At 47.6% G+C, this 16,234-nt stretch overlaps 1 protein-coding gene across 2 annotated transcripts in view; it reads left to right on the forward strand.

Annotated features, from left to right (window-relative positions):
• The window catches only part of CSDC2 (cold shock domain containing C2), a 20,318-nt gene extending 4,353 nt beyond the window's left edge, over positions 1 to 15,965 (forward strand). For both annotated transcript variants that reach the window (XM_074271828.1, XM_074271827.1), the window contains exons 2-4: positions 11,056 to 11,346; positions 13,329 to 13,451; positions 13,923 to 15,965. In XM_074271828.1, the coding sequence (XP_074127929.1) occupies positions 11,168 to 11,346; positions 13,329 to 13,451; positions 13,923 to 14,085 (465 nt within the window). In that variant the 5' untranslated portion in view covers positions 11,056 to 11,167 and the 3' untranslated portion in view covers positions 14,086 to 15,965. The remainder of the gene's footprint in view (positions 1 to 11,055; positions 11,347 to 13,328; positions 13,452 to 13,922) is intronic.
• Positions 15,966 to 16,234: the final 269 nt, after the last annotated feature.

Genomic DNA, 16,234 nt, shown 5'->3' on the forward strand with positions numbered 1-16,234 from the left:
GAAGCCCTGGGTCTAAAAGGGAGCTGTGTGTGTCCTTGGACAGGTCACCTCCCCTCACTTCTCCAAATGGGCTTCTGAGGTTCTTTTCTGGTCTAAAAACACATCAATGCTCTGTCCACTTGTCTTTTCTATATCTGAGCGAAAGGACGTTAGACACTGGCCCCAGAGCTTGTATCCCCAGCTAAAGTCCTCTCTCTCTATTCCCCTCATCTCAGATTATATGTGCTTATACATGTGCATATATGTATATGTACATAATTTATATGTGTGTATCATGCTTCTATATGGATACATATACATATGTATCCATATATACAATGTATACATACACACACACACATATATAGTTGCTGAATTGTATCCAACTAGACAGAAGGGCCTGGTATGCTACGGTCCATGGGATCACAAATGCACACACACACAAACACATATATATATTTAGAGAGACATACACACACATACATAAAGGTGTATGTATGAGAGAGAGAGAGACAGAGAGAGACAGACAGACAGACAGAGAGAGACAGAGACAGACAGAGAGACAGAGAGAGAGACAGAGAGAGAAAGAGAGAGAGAGACACAGAGAGAGAGACACAGAGAGAGAGAGAAAGAGAGAGATACAGAGACAGAGATACAGAGACAGAGAGAGAGAGAAAAAGAGACAGAGAGATACAGAGAGAGAAAGAGAGAAAAAGAGAGAGAGACACAGAGAGAGAGAGACACAGAGAGAGAGAGACAGAGAGAGAGAGAGAGAGAGAGAGAGACAGAGAGAGAGAGAGAGAGAGACAGAGAGAGAGACAGAGACAGAGAGACAGAGACAGAGACAGAGAGGGAGAGAGATGTTGAATTGTTTCCAACTAGACAGAAAGGTCTGGTATACTATGATCCATGGAGCCACAAATACAAAGGTATATATATATACTTCTCTCTCCTTTCTTTCTCTATATTGTCTGTCTCTGTCTCTTTCTCCATATATATGTGTATATATATACATATACATATTTATTTGTGTGTCATACACACACATATATATATTTCTCTCTCTCTTTTTCCTCTGTCTTCTGTCTCTGTCTCTTTTCTTCTCTTTCTCCATATATATATAAACATACATATTTATGTGTGTGCCATATATGTATATACACTTTTCTCTCTCTTTATATCTTCTCTCTCTTTTCTTCTCTCTTTCTCTCTCTCTATATACACATACATATTTATGTGTGTATCATATATATATATATATATATATGTACTTTTCTCTCTTTTCTTTCTTTATATCTTCTATCTTTGTTTCTATCTCTTTTCTTCTCTTTCTTTCTCCATATCTATATATATATAAACATATATATTTATGTGTGTTTTATATATATATATACTTTTCTCTCTCTTTATATCTTCTATCTCTCTATCTCTTTTCTTCTCTTTCTCTTTCTCTCTCTATATATACACATACATATTTATGTGTGTATTATATATATACTTTTCTCTCTTTTCTTTCTCTATATCTTCTATCTCTGTTTCTATCTCTTTTCTTCTCTTTCTTTCTCCATATATATATATATAAACATATATATTTATGTGTTTTATATATATATATATATATATATACTTTTCTCTATATATCTTCTATCTATCTCTTTTCTTCTCTTTTTCTCTCTTTATATACACATACATATTTATGTGTGTGTCATATATATACATATATACTTTTCTCTGTCTTTTCTTTTTCCATGTCTTCTGGCTCTGTGTCTCTCTCTCTCTCTGTCTCTGTCTCTCTGTCTCTGTCTCTCTGTCTCTCTGTCTCTCTCTCTCTCTCTCTCTCTCTCTCTCTCTCTCTCTCTCTCTCTCTATATATATATATATATATATATATATATATATATATATATATATATACACATACATATTTGTGTGTCATCATATATATACTTTTCTCTCTTCTTTCTCTATATCTTCTATCTCTGTCTTTATTTCTCTTTTCTTCTCTTTCTCTCTCTCTCTATATATATACAAATACATATTTATGTGTGTCATATATATATACTTTTCTCTCTTTTCTTTCTCTATGTTTTCTCTCTCTTTTCTTCTTTTTCTCCATATATATATATATTTTCTCTCTCTTTTCTTTCTCTATGTCTTGTGTCTCTGTCTCTGTCTCTTATCTCTCTTTTCTTCTTTTTCTCTTTCTCCATATATATATACATACATATTTATGTGTGTCATGTATATGTATGTATATACTCTATATCTTCTATCTCTGTCTTTCTCTTTTCTTCTTTTTCTCACTTTCTCCATATATCTATTTATCTATCTATCATCTATCTATCTATCTATGTATATATAGATAGATATAGATATATACACTTTTCCCTCTCTTTTCTTTCTGTATGTCTTGTCTCTGTCTCTCTTTTCTTTTCTTTCTTTCTCCATATATATATACACACATACAAACATATATATTCTGTCTAGTTGGATACAATTCAACCACTATATGTGTGTTTATACATACACACACATATATACATACATATACAGATATATAAATGTGTGTTCATATTTCTCTCTCTACCCTCACACACACACTTTGTTGTTGAGTTATTTAATCATATCTGACTCTTTGTGATCCCCTAGACCACAACACACCAGCCATTCTGTCTTTCACTATCTCTAGAAGTCTTCCAAGCTCATGTTCATTGCTCCCATGACACCATCTTTTCATCTCATTCTCCGACATCCCCTTCTCCTTTTGCCTTTAATCTTCCCCAACATCAGAGTCTTTTCTAATGAGTTCTGACTTCTCATTATATAGCCAAAGAATTTCAGCTTCTGTTTCAGGATTTATCCTTACAACTATATACATACATATATACATATACAATATAATGATATAATATATATACCTCCTTATGATTCTGTTACATAGTACATTAGAAAGAGCACTGGCTTTGGAAAGGATCCAGAAAGCCTGGTTTAGCATTCTGGCTCAATCCCTTACCAACCCTGTGATTTTGGGCTTAGCTTCCCCAGCCCTCAATTTCCTCATCTCTAAGATGAAGGGGCTGGGTGAGTCTCTTTTGTCTGACTCTAGGATCCTGTCATCTATATGCTTCTCCAGGGCTAAAGAAGGACCGTGGAGAAAACATACATTTCCTAGGAAAATTGACTTAAGATACCTGGCATTTCTGAGCATGGTTTTTCGACTCAGCCAAAAATAGGCTGAAGTCACCTAGTGAGATCCATGATGCACACCTGCTCTCAGTCCCACTGGGAAAAATGATTTTTTTCCATTTTCTTCCATCCTTGGAGGTCCCATGACAATTAATCAGAGACTAAGCCTAATCAAGCCCACACAAGGAGGGGTGGGGATGATATTGCCTCCTCTGATCAGCCCCCGGGGGACCAGGGCAGTGATTGGCCAAGGAATCCAGGATGGAGAGTAGACTTTTAGCTCCTAGCTCTGTCCTTATCACACAATAATAAGCACTCCAATTTCTGGTCTGCTTTACAGCTTGCAAAACCTGTCTCACAAAAATCCAATGAAATATCTGGACTCAGTAACATCATCTGTATTTTAAAAATCATGGAACTTAGTCTCAGAGAGGTCAAATGAGTCAGCCCATAGCCACACGGCTAGGATCATGAGTTAAAGGGATGGAAGGAACCTTAGACGTTATTTATGAGATCACTTTTGCCACTTTGTAAGATAAGGAAAGGTGCCTGGCCAAGGTCACTTGGGTAGTAATTTACAGAGATGGACTTCTAACTCCTTTCTCTGCGATCCCCCAACAGAATGGAGTCTGTGGATTGGAGGTGGCTCCTGTGCTTTCCTGGGGCTCATTCCCTGGGACATCAAGCTCAGTACTCAAACAGCCCATCCATATCTGGCTTCCCCTCCTTGCTAACCACATCTTTATTATTATTATTATTATTATTATTATTATTATTATTATTATCACTTTTTGTTTACAAGGCATATGCATGGGTAATTTTTCAACATTGACCCTTGCAAAACTTTCTCTTCCAAATTTTCCCCTCCTTCTCTCCACCGCCTCCCCTAGATGGCAGGTAGTCCCATACATGCTAAATGGAGCATACCCTCTCCAGCCCCTCAGGCAGCATTGGTACCAGGGCCTTTTCTGCATTGAGACTTGAGAAAAGGAAGGGCAATTCTGTCCTCTTCCCTTCTCCATCAGTCCCTCCGTCAATCAGAAGTTTGTTGAACATGTTTTGGCTCTGTGTCTGGCACCACAAATGAATATAGATATAAGATCCTAAGCTAGAAACAGCCACGGAGGTCATCGGGTCTTGATGTTTACAGAGAAAGAAACTGAGACTTAGGTGAGATAGAGCTTGAACCTGAGGTGCTCTTTTCCTGATGCTCTCTCTTACCTTTTCACCCCTTAGCCCCAGGCCACTTTCATGTACTAAAATCCTAATTGTACCTTTCACAAGTAGGGTGGGCACTGGAAGGGCAACCCAATAGCAGTGAGAATGGCTGGGTAAAGCCCTGCCTTGCAATCAGAGGACCTCGGTACAGATTCTTACTAGCCATGTGATCCAGGGCAAACTGCTTGATCCTTCTGGACCTAAAGTCTCTCATCTGTAAAATGGGGGTAGGAATATGTGTAATACTTCCTGCACAGAAAGATTGTTAATAACGCACCTCGTAAACCAGAAAATGCTATAGAAATGGGAACATATTATGATAAGCTGTAATTATTTCTTTTTTTTTTCCAGCTTGAGGAAACTCCAGTCATCTGTTGTTCTGCTTACCCAAGGGATAGGTGCAAACCTCTTATGACAGATTCTTTCCTGGAAGGGAGAAAAATGGTACCCAAAGATTGAATCCCAGTGGCTTTTTATTTTCATAGGTGTTCCCTAAGTGAGGAGGAGGGAAGAGCATTGAATTGTCATCTGTCCTCTGAAGTCTTGATATATATATATATATATATATATATATATATATTTTTTTTTTTTTTTTCTCCCTGAGGCTGGGGTTGAGTGACTTGCCCAGGGTCACACAGCTAGGAAGTGTTAAATGTCTGAGACCAGATTTGAACTCAGGTCCTCCTGAATTCAAGGCTGGTGCTCTATCCACTGCATCACCTAGCTGCCCCCGATATTTTTTATGTCCTGTGTGATTCTTTTGTTTCTTAGGAAAATTGTCTTTGTTGCTTGTAAAGTAGGATAAGGCACTTCATTACTTATTGGTTTGATTTGATTTCCCTGAACTACAGAGACGGGGTGGTCCTGTTGAAGGCCAGAAGTGATAGGAAAGAATCTGTACCAATTCCATATGTAGGAGAAAATCTGTCTAAGACAGATAGCGAGCACTCGGGAGGGAGAGGGGGCAGGACTAAAGCAGCTTTAGCTACTGACATTTCTTCCTTTGTGGACAATGCTGATCAAAGCAGGGGTCCTTAACTTGGGCTCTGTGAACTTACACACACACACACACACACACACACACACACACACACACACACACATATATAAAGTGTGTGTGTGTGTGTGTGTGTGTGTGTGTGTGTGTGTGTGTGTGTGTGTTGGAGAGCGAGAAAGAGACAACTGTATTTCAATACAATTTATTTGTAATCTATATTTTATTTCATGGCTTCGAAAAACATGATTTAGAGAATCACTGATCTGTAGATTTCATCAGCTTTCCAAAGGAATCTATAATACCTAAAAAGAAATGTCTGTTACAGAATGACCCCTTCGTCCAAATCTCAGATCAATCCCCAAAGTCCTAGGCCTAGATACTGTTTGCCCCTCGGTTATTTCTGAGCCAAGACCTTCAGCATCCTTCCTGCCTTGTCCTAGAGTCTCAGGATCTGAGTCGGAAGGGACCTAAAAGGTGCTCCAGGTCAACTCCCTGAGTCCTCCTCCTCCTCTTCCTGTCTTGCATCGTCATGGCTTTATATATGTGCTTTATAAAGCACTTTCCTCATTCTAATGCTGTGAGATCGTTGCTGCAAATAGTATTACTGCTCCCCAATCAGTTCTACAGAGAATAAACTCAAAACACTTCACCAAAATTAATATATATATATATACACTTAGAGTCATATAGCTAGATCTTTTGGCTCCAGATAAGGAGCTTTCTAAGAAAACAGCTTCCTTTCCAGGGCAGCGGCCTGTTTCACTCTGCCCCAGTCTCATCCTTTGGCCACAGAGTTTCCTGTGGGGAAAGAGGAGCATCTTGATAAGTGGGGTTTTTGTTCACAGGGGCAGTGGCCCTCGGATCTGGCAATTTAATGGCGGCCATGGTGTGAGGACAGCAGGGGAACCTGGAGGTTTCAGATGACCTGAGTTAGAACACGGCCCTTTTCCTGTTTCTCTCGCACCTTTCATGATCTGTTGGATCTCAAAGCACTTTTCAGAGCTGCATCCCAATCCAACCCTCCTCCCCAGCCTCACCTGCTGAGCACTGTGCAGTGCTGCATTGCAGGGGAAGAGGGTGGAGTGAGGAGAAAGGCAGATCAGGGGGGGAGAGTCCTTGGGGGAACACAGGGAAGGGGAGATTTAGGCGAGGAGCTGTCCCTGGTTCTGCTCTAGCTCTGCCTGGATCCCTAAAGTTAAAGGTCTGAAGCAGTCCTCTGTATAGTCCCTGAGATTCAGGGCAGCTCTAGCCTCCAGAGCCCTTCAGTCTGTCACCTCTCTCTGAGACTTGCGTCCTGAAGGCTGCTGCAGAGGGCAGAGGAGGTTGGAGGGAAGGGCAGAGGAGAGGTGAGCGGCCAGACATGGAAGGATGTGTTTGTTTGAGCTCAGGTCCGGTTCCCTGTGCCCTTAGCTACCTGGCAGCAAGGGGATAGCATGGGAGGGAGGAGCTGGCCAAGCAAGGCCCTTGCTGCTGCTATGCAGAGCGAGAAGGAGATCATTGGTTGTGCTTTGAGCCCTATGGTGGCTGCTTCATCACCTCCCTGGGGAAAATATAGCAAACCAACTGTAACGCACCCTCCACACATTCCCCCCCACCCCTTTCAGTCTACCACCAGGAGATGAGGCCATTCTCCCCAAGGGTCTTACTATTGTCTGTTCTAGCCCTCCCCTGCTTTCTTAGAGGAACATAATCAAGGAACAGAGTTGAGAAGTTGGAGAAAAACTGAGTGATGAGGTGGTTGTTTGGGGTTCCCCCCCCCCCGAAGGGGACAAAGGGAAAGTGGCAATGAATGTTTCTGTGTAGTTTCTGCTTATATTCCCCACCCACCCCAGACGGAGGAAAATGAGGACTGGGGAAGATCCTGATTCCCAGCGTCCTATCCCTCCCTTTTGGGGAGGGGGTGCCTATGGGGAAGTGTGGGAGGCTGCTGGCCTTTGTAACTTACTTTCTTTTTCTTTCTTTGTTCCTTCCTTCTTTCTTTTTCTGTCTTTCCTTCTTTCCTTCTTTCTTTCTTTCTTTCTTTCTTTCTTTTTCTTTTTTCCTCCCTCTCTTTTTCTCTTTTTCTTTCTCTATTTCTTTTTTCTTTCCTTCCTTCCTTTTTTAATTTTTCTTTCTTTCCTTTTTTCTTTCTCTTTCTTTCTCTCTTTCTCTTTCCCTTTATTTTTCTTCCTTCCTTCCTTCCTTCCTTCCTCCATCCCTCCCTCCCTCCCTCTCTTTCTCTTTGTCTTTTTTCATTCTTTCCTTCTTTCTTTGATTTTTGTTTGTTTGTTTGTTTGTTTGGTTGGTTTTTTGCTGTGGCAATTGGGGTTAAGTGACTTGCCCAGGATTACACAGCTGGGCACACAGCTAGGAAGTGTTAAGTGAGGTCAGATTTTAACTCAGGTCCTCCTGACTTCAGGGCTAGTACTCTATCCACTTCGGGCCTTTGTGATGTCAATTAGGAGCAAATGGAAGAAATATGGAGGAGGGAGGAAACTCCAAGTCAAAAGCTTTTCAGGTAAAAGAGAAAGAAAGGGCTAGGCAGGACAGAGCAAGAGGCACTACCTGTTGGGAAGCAAGGATCTCTATTCTAAAAACCTCCAGGACCTCTATTTACTTTGTCAATAGCCAAGGCAGAAGCATAGGGAACCAAGGCATAAGTAGGGCAACTAATTTGCCCGAGAGCACGTAACTAGGCTTCTGACATTAGTTCTCGTGTTCCAAAGCCAGGATTCTTTTATTCTCTAGCTTTCAGCCTTGAACAGAATTGATTCCCCCTGTCCCTGTCTCAGCCTCCTCTGGTTTACATGTTCTGCTAAGGGGGAAAATGAGAGGAGAAGGGAAGAGAGGAGGGATAGGGAGAGGGAAAGAGAGGGAAAGAGAGGGAGAGGGAGAGGGAGAGGGGGGGGAGAGAGAGAGAGAGAGAGAGAGAGAGAGAGAGAGAGAGAGAGAGAGAGAGAGAGAGAGAGAGAGAGAGAGAGAGAGAGAGACAGAGACACAGAGACACAGAGACAGAGAGACAGACAGAGACAGAGAGAGAGAGACAGAGACAGAGAGAGAGAGAGAGAAGAAAGGGGGAGGAAGAAGAGGGTAAGAAGGGAGAAGAGAAAAAAAGACAAAAAGAGATGAGAAGGCGAGCAGAGGAAGAAAGGAAAGGACAAAAGAGGAGGTGTGGGGAGGGTGAGAACAGGAGGAAAGGAAAAGAGAAGAAAGAAGAGGGGAGGAGAGAAGGGAAAGAGAGAAGAGGGAGGAAGGGCAGGAGAGAAGGAGGACATTAAGGAGGGGAGGGGAAGAAAAGGGAAAGGAGGAGAAGGAGAGAGGCAAGGCAGCTGCCGGCTGCTTCTCCCTGGAGCGTCTGTCACATCTTTCACCACTGACAGCCACTGTGGGGTTCCCAGCGAGGGCAGAGAGCTGGCAGGAGAAATAGCAGCTTCTCTCTCCTGGTGGCAAGGGGTGGGAGGGCTGAGGGCTGAGCTGGAAAACATCTGAGATGCTCTGGCTCTGCCGCGCTCACTGTTTCTCCTCCCTCCCCCTTGGGGGGAGCGCTGCCTCCCGGCACTGTCTGTCACTGCCTGGCACACGGCTGGTGCCCGGGAATAACAGCGATAGGGGCTGGTAAGGTGGGGTCACAGAGAGCGGGGGATGGGGGAGTGCAGGAAGAAAAGCATCTCCCAGAACAGAGAGTGGCTCAGGGCTGCAGCCAAGAATCTGCCCCATTTTCCTCCCCGCCTCCAAAACATTTGATTTAGTGTTGTGAAGGAGAAAGGTTCAGACCAGGAGGAAAAAATGACTGTTATCGGCAGTGATGAGACAAAGCTGGAACCAAGCCCGAGCTCAGCAGACCTCCAAACTTTGGGGGTGGGCAGGCTGGGGGCAGGTCACCCCCTGTGCTCCCTGAACCTTTTATAGAGTCAGCTGTGGGAACTTGACCTCTCATCTTCTGGGCCTTCTCCCATCATATCTGTGTTTCTTAAGTGCCCTGCACACAGTAGGCACTTTAAAATGTTGCCTGAATGAACAGGCACTTCAGTTCTCCTCCTGCCCCATCTATGTCGCCACTCCCTGGGGGTCAGCAGTCAGGGCTGCCCTCATCTCTTTCTTCCAAGACTCAGCCTGGAAATCACCTTCCCAAAGGGAAGATTTGAGCTCTCCTTCTTCCAGTGTCTCTGAGCACTTTCCTGCATCGATCTCCTTTACAAATAAACCAGTTACCAAATTGTCTTAGATTATAAAGTCCTCGCAGGCAAGCCTTGTCTGCAATGGGCCCAAGGTCTGCAGGCAACAGTTACTCCATTGGTACTGGGTTTGGTCCATGGCAAAACAGGGCCTTGATTTGGAATCATTATGCAGGGGGTGGGCTTGGTCCAGATCCCAACTCTGCCGTCACCAGAATGATCTTAACTTTCTCTTCATCTATGGCTCCCTTTGGTGAATAGCATTAACGTTTCCTACAAATAATCGTAGACATCTCACTGTATAGTGCTCCAAGATTTTTTTCATTTTTTATTATTTTATTATTTATATTTAATTTTTATTATTTTTATTTACAAGACATATGTATGGGTAATTTTTCAACATTGACCCTTGTAAAAACTTCTGTTCTAACTTTTCCCCTCCTTCCCTCCACCCCCTCCCCCTGATGGCAGGTAGTCCCATACATGTTAAATATGTTGAAATATATGTTAAATCCAATATATGTATACATATTTATATAGCTCTCTTGCTGCACAAGAAAGATCAGATTTAGAAGGTAAAAAAAAAAAAACAAAAACCTGAGAAAGAAAACAACAATGCAAGTGGGCAATAACAGAAAGAGTGGAAATGCTATGTTGTGGTCCACACTCATTTCCCATAGTCCTCTCTGGGTATGGCTGTTCTCTTCATCACTGAACAATTGGAACTGGTTTGGATCCTCTCATTGTTGGACAGCCAATAGCGCTCCAAGATTATTAAGCACTTTACACACATAATCTTACTCAAGCTCCCCAACTACCCTGCAGGGAGGTAGGTTCTATGGATCTCATTCTCACCATTACAGAGGATAATTAAGGCTGGGTTCAGTGACTTGCCCAATGTCCCACAGCTAGTAAACTGCAGAGCTCCTTGGCTGGCTACTGTGCCCTTGAGGAGGAGGGAATCAGCTAGCTGCCAGATGGAGTCCATGTCCCAGGGTCCCCGAGATGTATACTGCCACCCTGGTCCTGAAGGTGGCATCTTTAGGCACCCTGCTTGGGGATATCTGGAGCTGGGGGGCAGGAGAACTGCTGATTCTCTCCACGTCGGCCCAGGGGGATTGCTGGGTTCCTCCCCAGGAAGGCCGCACCTGGCTTTGGTAGCCATCCATTGCCACCTTGTGGCCAGTTGTCAGTAGTGTCCACCTCTTGCCCACCGTCAGTGGGTGGTGTCCTGCTTCTCCCCACCATCCCTGGGAGGTAGCTGGCTGGCTGGCAGGGGTGTTTATGTAAGGGGCTGGCCAAGATCCTGGTCGATGGGCTGCCTTCCTCCTGAGCCAATAACAGATTGGTTCCTTCAGTTTTTCCTGGGCTTGGTGCTGACTCAGGAGGCTTCAGTGTCACCTCCTGCATCACCCCCAGAAGCCCAGAGGAAGGACTCTGTCAGCTCAGTCCTCCCCTTTGGCTCAGCAAGGTCCAATCGTTTGAGATTGTTCCTCTGACTCTGTATCTCTTCCCTTCCAGGCACAGACATCTATCTCCAGGAAAATCTGGGGGCTCCATCCATAGTCTGCACAGCTCTGTTTAATCAAATTTCAGCTGCCGGAAGATACACCTGCCATTGGGCTTCTCCACCATGTCGTCTGAGCCCACCTCGCCCCCAGTAGTGCCGCCTCTGCACTCCCCTAAGTCTCCTGTCTGGCCCACCTTCCCCTTCCATCGCGAGGGGAGCCGGATCTGGGATCGGGGCAGCAATCTCCTGCTCAGAGACCTGCCCAGCCCCCTCCCCACCAAGAGAACCAGGACCTATTCTGCGTGAGTAGCCAGACCAGCCAAGCCTGGGAAGGAAGGGAAAAGCATTGGGCCTGCTGGAGGAGCCATGGTCCATCTAAGGAACGGTCCCGCCTTCCAATCTGGGGGATTTCTTGGGCGCTGGGCAAAGTCCAGCCGAGTTCATTTCTGGGGCTCTGAGGCCAGGCCCGGGTAGAGAGAGGGGCTGAAATGCAGGAGAGGGACTCTGAGAAGCAGGGGAAAGAATGAACCATCTCCGAGACCACCAGCCCTCTCTTGATAGAAGAGAAAGCTGAGAATGGAGGGGATTAAGATGACTTTCCCAGGTCACAGGTCATTTAGTTATTATTTTTTTTTCAGTGACCTCTCTTCCAACCCATAAATGATCTGAAGGCCACAGGTGACCTCCTATCATTCCATAGTCTCTGAATAAAGTCAGTGAATCAAGAAGCATTTTTAAGCACTTTCTGTGTGCATGTACTGTTCATATCAGGACAAAAAAAAAGTTTCTGCCCTCATGAATTTAATTCTATGGGATACAAAAATAAAAGTTGCCTCACTTGATGCATCTCTGCCCCAGACTCGGGGTTCAAGACCCATCTCTGGCAAAGAAGTCCATAGAAAATGAGGGGAGTGATGGCCCCAGCAGGTCCCCCTGGACTTTATCCCCATATCTCAATCAATTAATAAACAAGCACTTATTGGATTTAGTATTTGATGTAACTGGAAACAATCCTGCCCCCAAGAAGCTTCTGCTTTAAGGGAGGGAGCTAATCTAGATGAAAGAAAGTGTACAGGGAGGGGGGGGAACCTCAGAGGGGATAGCAGGGCAGCTGGGGATGATGGAAAAGGCCTCCAGGGGGGAGGACTTAAAGGAAGAGAGGGACCACCAGTAGAAATGCAGAGAAGGAACATGGGGTTCAAAGGATCAGAAGGAAGCTGTGGAAAAGTGGGAAAGGCATTCTAGAGAACTTTAAGTGGCAAACAAAGGATTTGATATGTATATTTGACTTTATAGGTAATAGGAACCACTGGGGTTTATTGTGGGGGGGGGGGGACAGGGGAAATAACATGGCCAGACCCAGATATTAAATCATTTTGGCAAGAGAACGGAGGATGGGCTGGAGAGGGGAAGCCAAATGGAAGTCCATTCCAATAGAAGAGGCCAGAAGGTCTATGTGGTGCCTTGTGAGCAGAGAGAAGTTATAAGGGAAAGAATTAGGGGATTTGGCAATTATTAAATACATGCAATGGGCAAGATACAGCAGGTGAGGATGATGGGAAGGTTGGCAACCTGGAGGATCAGGGGATGAGGATGATGATCCCCGGGTTAGTAACAGAAAAACTAAGAAGCTGGAAGATTTGGGGCAGGGGGGAGATCATCCAGTTCCAACCATCTCTGGAGTATTGGCCATGTAGAGTTGTCTAGTGCTCAAGCCTCCCACTGCATCCTGGGCCATCTCCAGTCACCCCGATCTATGTTAGGCCACTGGACCCATGGTTTGGAAGGGAAAAGTGAGGCTGGTGGCTTTGTGCAGCCTCCCTCCCTTAAATCCTCTCACTTGCACGTGGCATTAGCTCCTTAATGTCATATTCCTCTTGGAGAATGAGGGACACAATAACAGAGAGAGGTCAGGGCTGGATAAATGGAGCAGGGTACCATCTTCAGAGAGATGAAAACTGACTCCATGCGGCTTTGGGAGCTCAGGGAGTGTTAGCCTCCAGAGGATTCAGCACTCCCGGCGGGCCTCACCCAAGACAGGTTCTGTGGGTGTCACATCCCACCTGCTTCTCACCTGGCTCTCTCTTTGGCCAAGCTCAGCCCCTCCCCTCCAGTCTTCCTGAGAACATTCCCTGATAGCTCCTCCATCTGGACAGCTCTTCAGGCAGCTCCCAGGAGCCCCTGGGTCCCATCTGGTTTCTCTGTGCTTTGGCTCTGGAGGTCCCTTCCGGGCTTCCCAGCCACCCTTTTTCTCGGTCTCCCCTTCTTTTCTCCTTCCTTCTAGCACTGCTCGAGCCTCAGCTGGGCCTGTATTCAAGGGCGTCTGCAAGCAGTTTTCACGTTCCCAGGGCCATGGCTTCATCACCCCAGAGAATGGCACAGAGGATATATTCGTCCACGTGTCTGAGTAAGTCCTGGGGAGGGTGTGTGTGTTGTGGGGGGGGGGGGGGAGAATGGGTTCACCCCTTACCAGTGGGCTCAGCCCCTTAACTATAGTTTCTGGTTTAGAACTCCTAAGCAAGCCATTATTGGTACTCATGTATAAGGTTTCCTTTCCCCCAAAAAAGCATTTAATTTTTAAAGAAAGGACCTATTTTGTAATGAATTCATATGCCATTTTGAGCATCTGTGAGCTCTAAAATCCCCAGCCTTGGCAGTATCAAACACCATGGGAAAAGCCCTGATCTTGGCCTAGTCCTTCCCACTGGGCCTCGATGGCGGTTCTGGACACCCTGCTGGTTTTGGGGATGGGTGGAAGGCTGTCCCAAGGTGCCTCTGGGAAACTCAGTCCCAGGTCTTGCAGAGCCGGGATGAGCAGGACGGGGGGCTCTGAGCAGCTGCCTTGGGGTCTCACTGGTCTCTTCCATCTGAACCGCAGCATCGAGGGGGAGTATGTGCCTGTGGAGGGAGACGAGGTGACCTACAAGATGTGCCCCATCCCGCCGAAAAACCAGAAGTTCCAGGCCGTGGAGGTGGTGCTGACCCACCTGGCCCCCCACACTAAGCACGAGACGTGGTCCGGCCAGATCATCGGCTCCTAGGCCGTAGCGCCGGGGCGGGGAGGGGAAGGAAGGGGACCTCCCCCCCATTTCGAGCCCACCTGCCCCAAGTTGGGGGAGGCGGGGCGAGTGAGGAGGAGCCCGCCTGGGGTTAGGGAAGGACTCAGAGGGAAGGGAGAAAGCAGGAGGCGAGCACAGGGGCGGCCCATGCCGGCTGGCACCTTTTTCTGCAAGCGCGGTTCCCTCCCCGTCCTGTAGAACTTTTCATGTATGTGTGTACGTGGTGTTATTCCCCCCCCTGTTTGTACCGTTGTCCGAGCTCTGGGGAGAGATCAGACTGAGCCGACAGACTTGAAAAGAGCTTCCCTCTTCTCCCCAGCTCCAGCTTCCTCTCGTCCCCGGAGCCCCTCGGGGCCACTAGGACCCCGGTCTCCTCTTCCTGGGACCAGGGGAAGGCCAGAAGACAGCCTGGCCTTCCCTGCTCTCTCCCCCCCTCCCTCCCCCCCCCCCCCCCCCCCGCTTCTCCCCGGACTTCATTGTGATAATCACAAACGGAGTCTCAGCTTCCCTTTGTCCCTTTCCCCTCCTCCATCCCCCTTATTCCTAGGAGAAGCAGTCCCTGGAGAATGGCGGGACCTGAGCCCCTGCAGCGCTCACAGCTCTCATCTCCCCAACCCCCGCCCGGGGGCTCAGCTGTTTTTGTGAGCACCCCCTCCCCACTAGCTCGGCGTGGGGGGGAGAAAGAAAGCATGGACTGTCTGGGGGCAGGAGGAGGAGTCCCGGCGGGCTTCCCCCCTCGGGCTGTGCTCCCTGTGGGACACCCTCGGGGGAGCGCCCCGCTCAGCACTGTGCCATCCCGCCTCCGCGGCGGCCCCCAGCCTGCCTCGGTAGCGCTAACACCGGCGGCTCTCTTCCCAGCCTCCCCCGCGTTTCCCGACGACCCCCTCCCCTCAGCTGCCACACTGATGTAACGCACTGTAGATTCTGGTCAGACTTAGTGAGCCCGGGGGGCTTAGCTAGAGCCCGGGGGGTGTTTGTGGTTAGTGTCAGGTACAACTCTAGAGCCGGGAGCTGGAGCGCCCCCCGCCCCGGGACTCGAGCCCCCCTTGGCTCCGTCAGATAAGGAAGGCTGCGTGGAGGGGGAGGGGAGGGCAAGAGCCGATTCTAGACCCGGAAGCCGACTGCTCGGAGCGAGGGCGAAGCCGCCTTCCCGGCCCTCGAGACGGGGACGCGGGGGAACTTTTGTTTGGGCGGGAGAAGGGCTCCCGGAAGCAGGGGCAGTGCCAGAGACGCTGCGGCACCCCACGTGGATCCTCCTGGAACTTAGGAAGCTGGAATCGTTCCCATTGGACGGGGGAAGTGACTGGGCAGGAGCTTGCAGCTCCGGCTCTCTGACCCGGCCAGCACCTGCTTACCGAGCTCGGCCATCTTCCTTCGGGGACTGCTGCCCTTTCCCATGGGGCATCCTGTCTGGGAACTTCAGAAGCGGAAAATCCTCCCTCTGGCCCCAGCCCCAATTGGAGGGAGCCCGGAAACCCCCCTCGCGGCCGATGGACGGTCCGATGGCGTCGCTTTGGGGCCGGCCCCTGGCTGGAGAGCGTAGGTTAGCCACCCTTCCCGTGAGTCCTCGAGGTCACTCACGGGGCTAGACCGTAGCAAGCCTCCAGTTCCTCCCCGCCCTCCCCTCCGGGCCCAGGGGTGCTCCTCTCTGCCCAGCCTGATCCAGCAGGAAAGAGGGGGCCCTCCTCGCCTAGCTCTGCTCCCCTCTGGGGTGCAGGGAGGACAGCACCTCCCTTCTCCACTGCCCCTTCTCTCTTATCCCCCTAGAAACCATGGTGTGTCTTTGAAACTTCCGTGTGGTTCCCACCCAGAGGACCTGGCGTCCATCTTTGTAACACTGGCAATAAACCATTAGGAGTGGCCTTTGTCTGCTGGCTTCTTCAAGCTGTTGGACAGGAGGGGGAGAAGTTGGGGGGGGGGGCGGTGCTTGGGAAGAAGAGACCCGTGTCCAGAGCGCATCTGTCGTCGACATCCGTCCCAGGACAAGGCAAACTGCCACCGACCCACTGCTCAGGGCAGAGACCAGCCCATTCTTTTCTTTTTTTGAGGCTGGGGTTAAGTGACTCGCCCAAGGTCACACAGCTAGGAAGTGTTAAGTGTCTGAGACCAGATTTGAACTCAGGGCTGGTGC

Source organism: Sminthopsis crassicaudata, chromosome 5 (assembly GCF_048593235.1).
Source record: "Sminthopsis crassicaudata isolate SCR6 chromosome 5, ASM4859323v1, whole genome shotgun sequence".
NCBI classification, from domain to species: domain Eukaryota; kingdom Metazoa; phylum Chordata; class Mammalia; order Dasyuromorphia; family Dasyuridae; genus Sminthopsis; species Sminthopsis crassicaudata.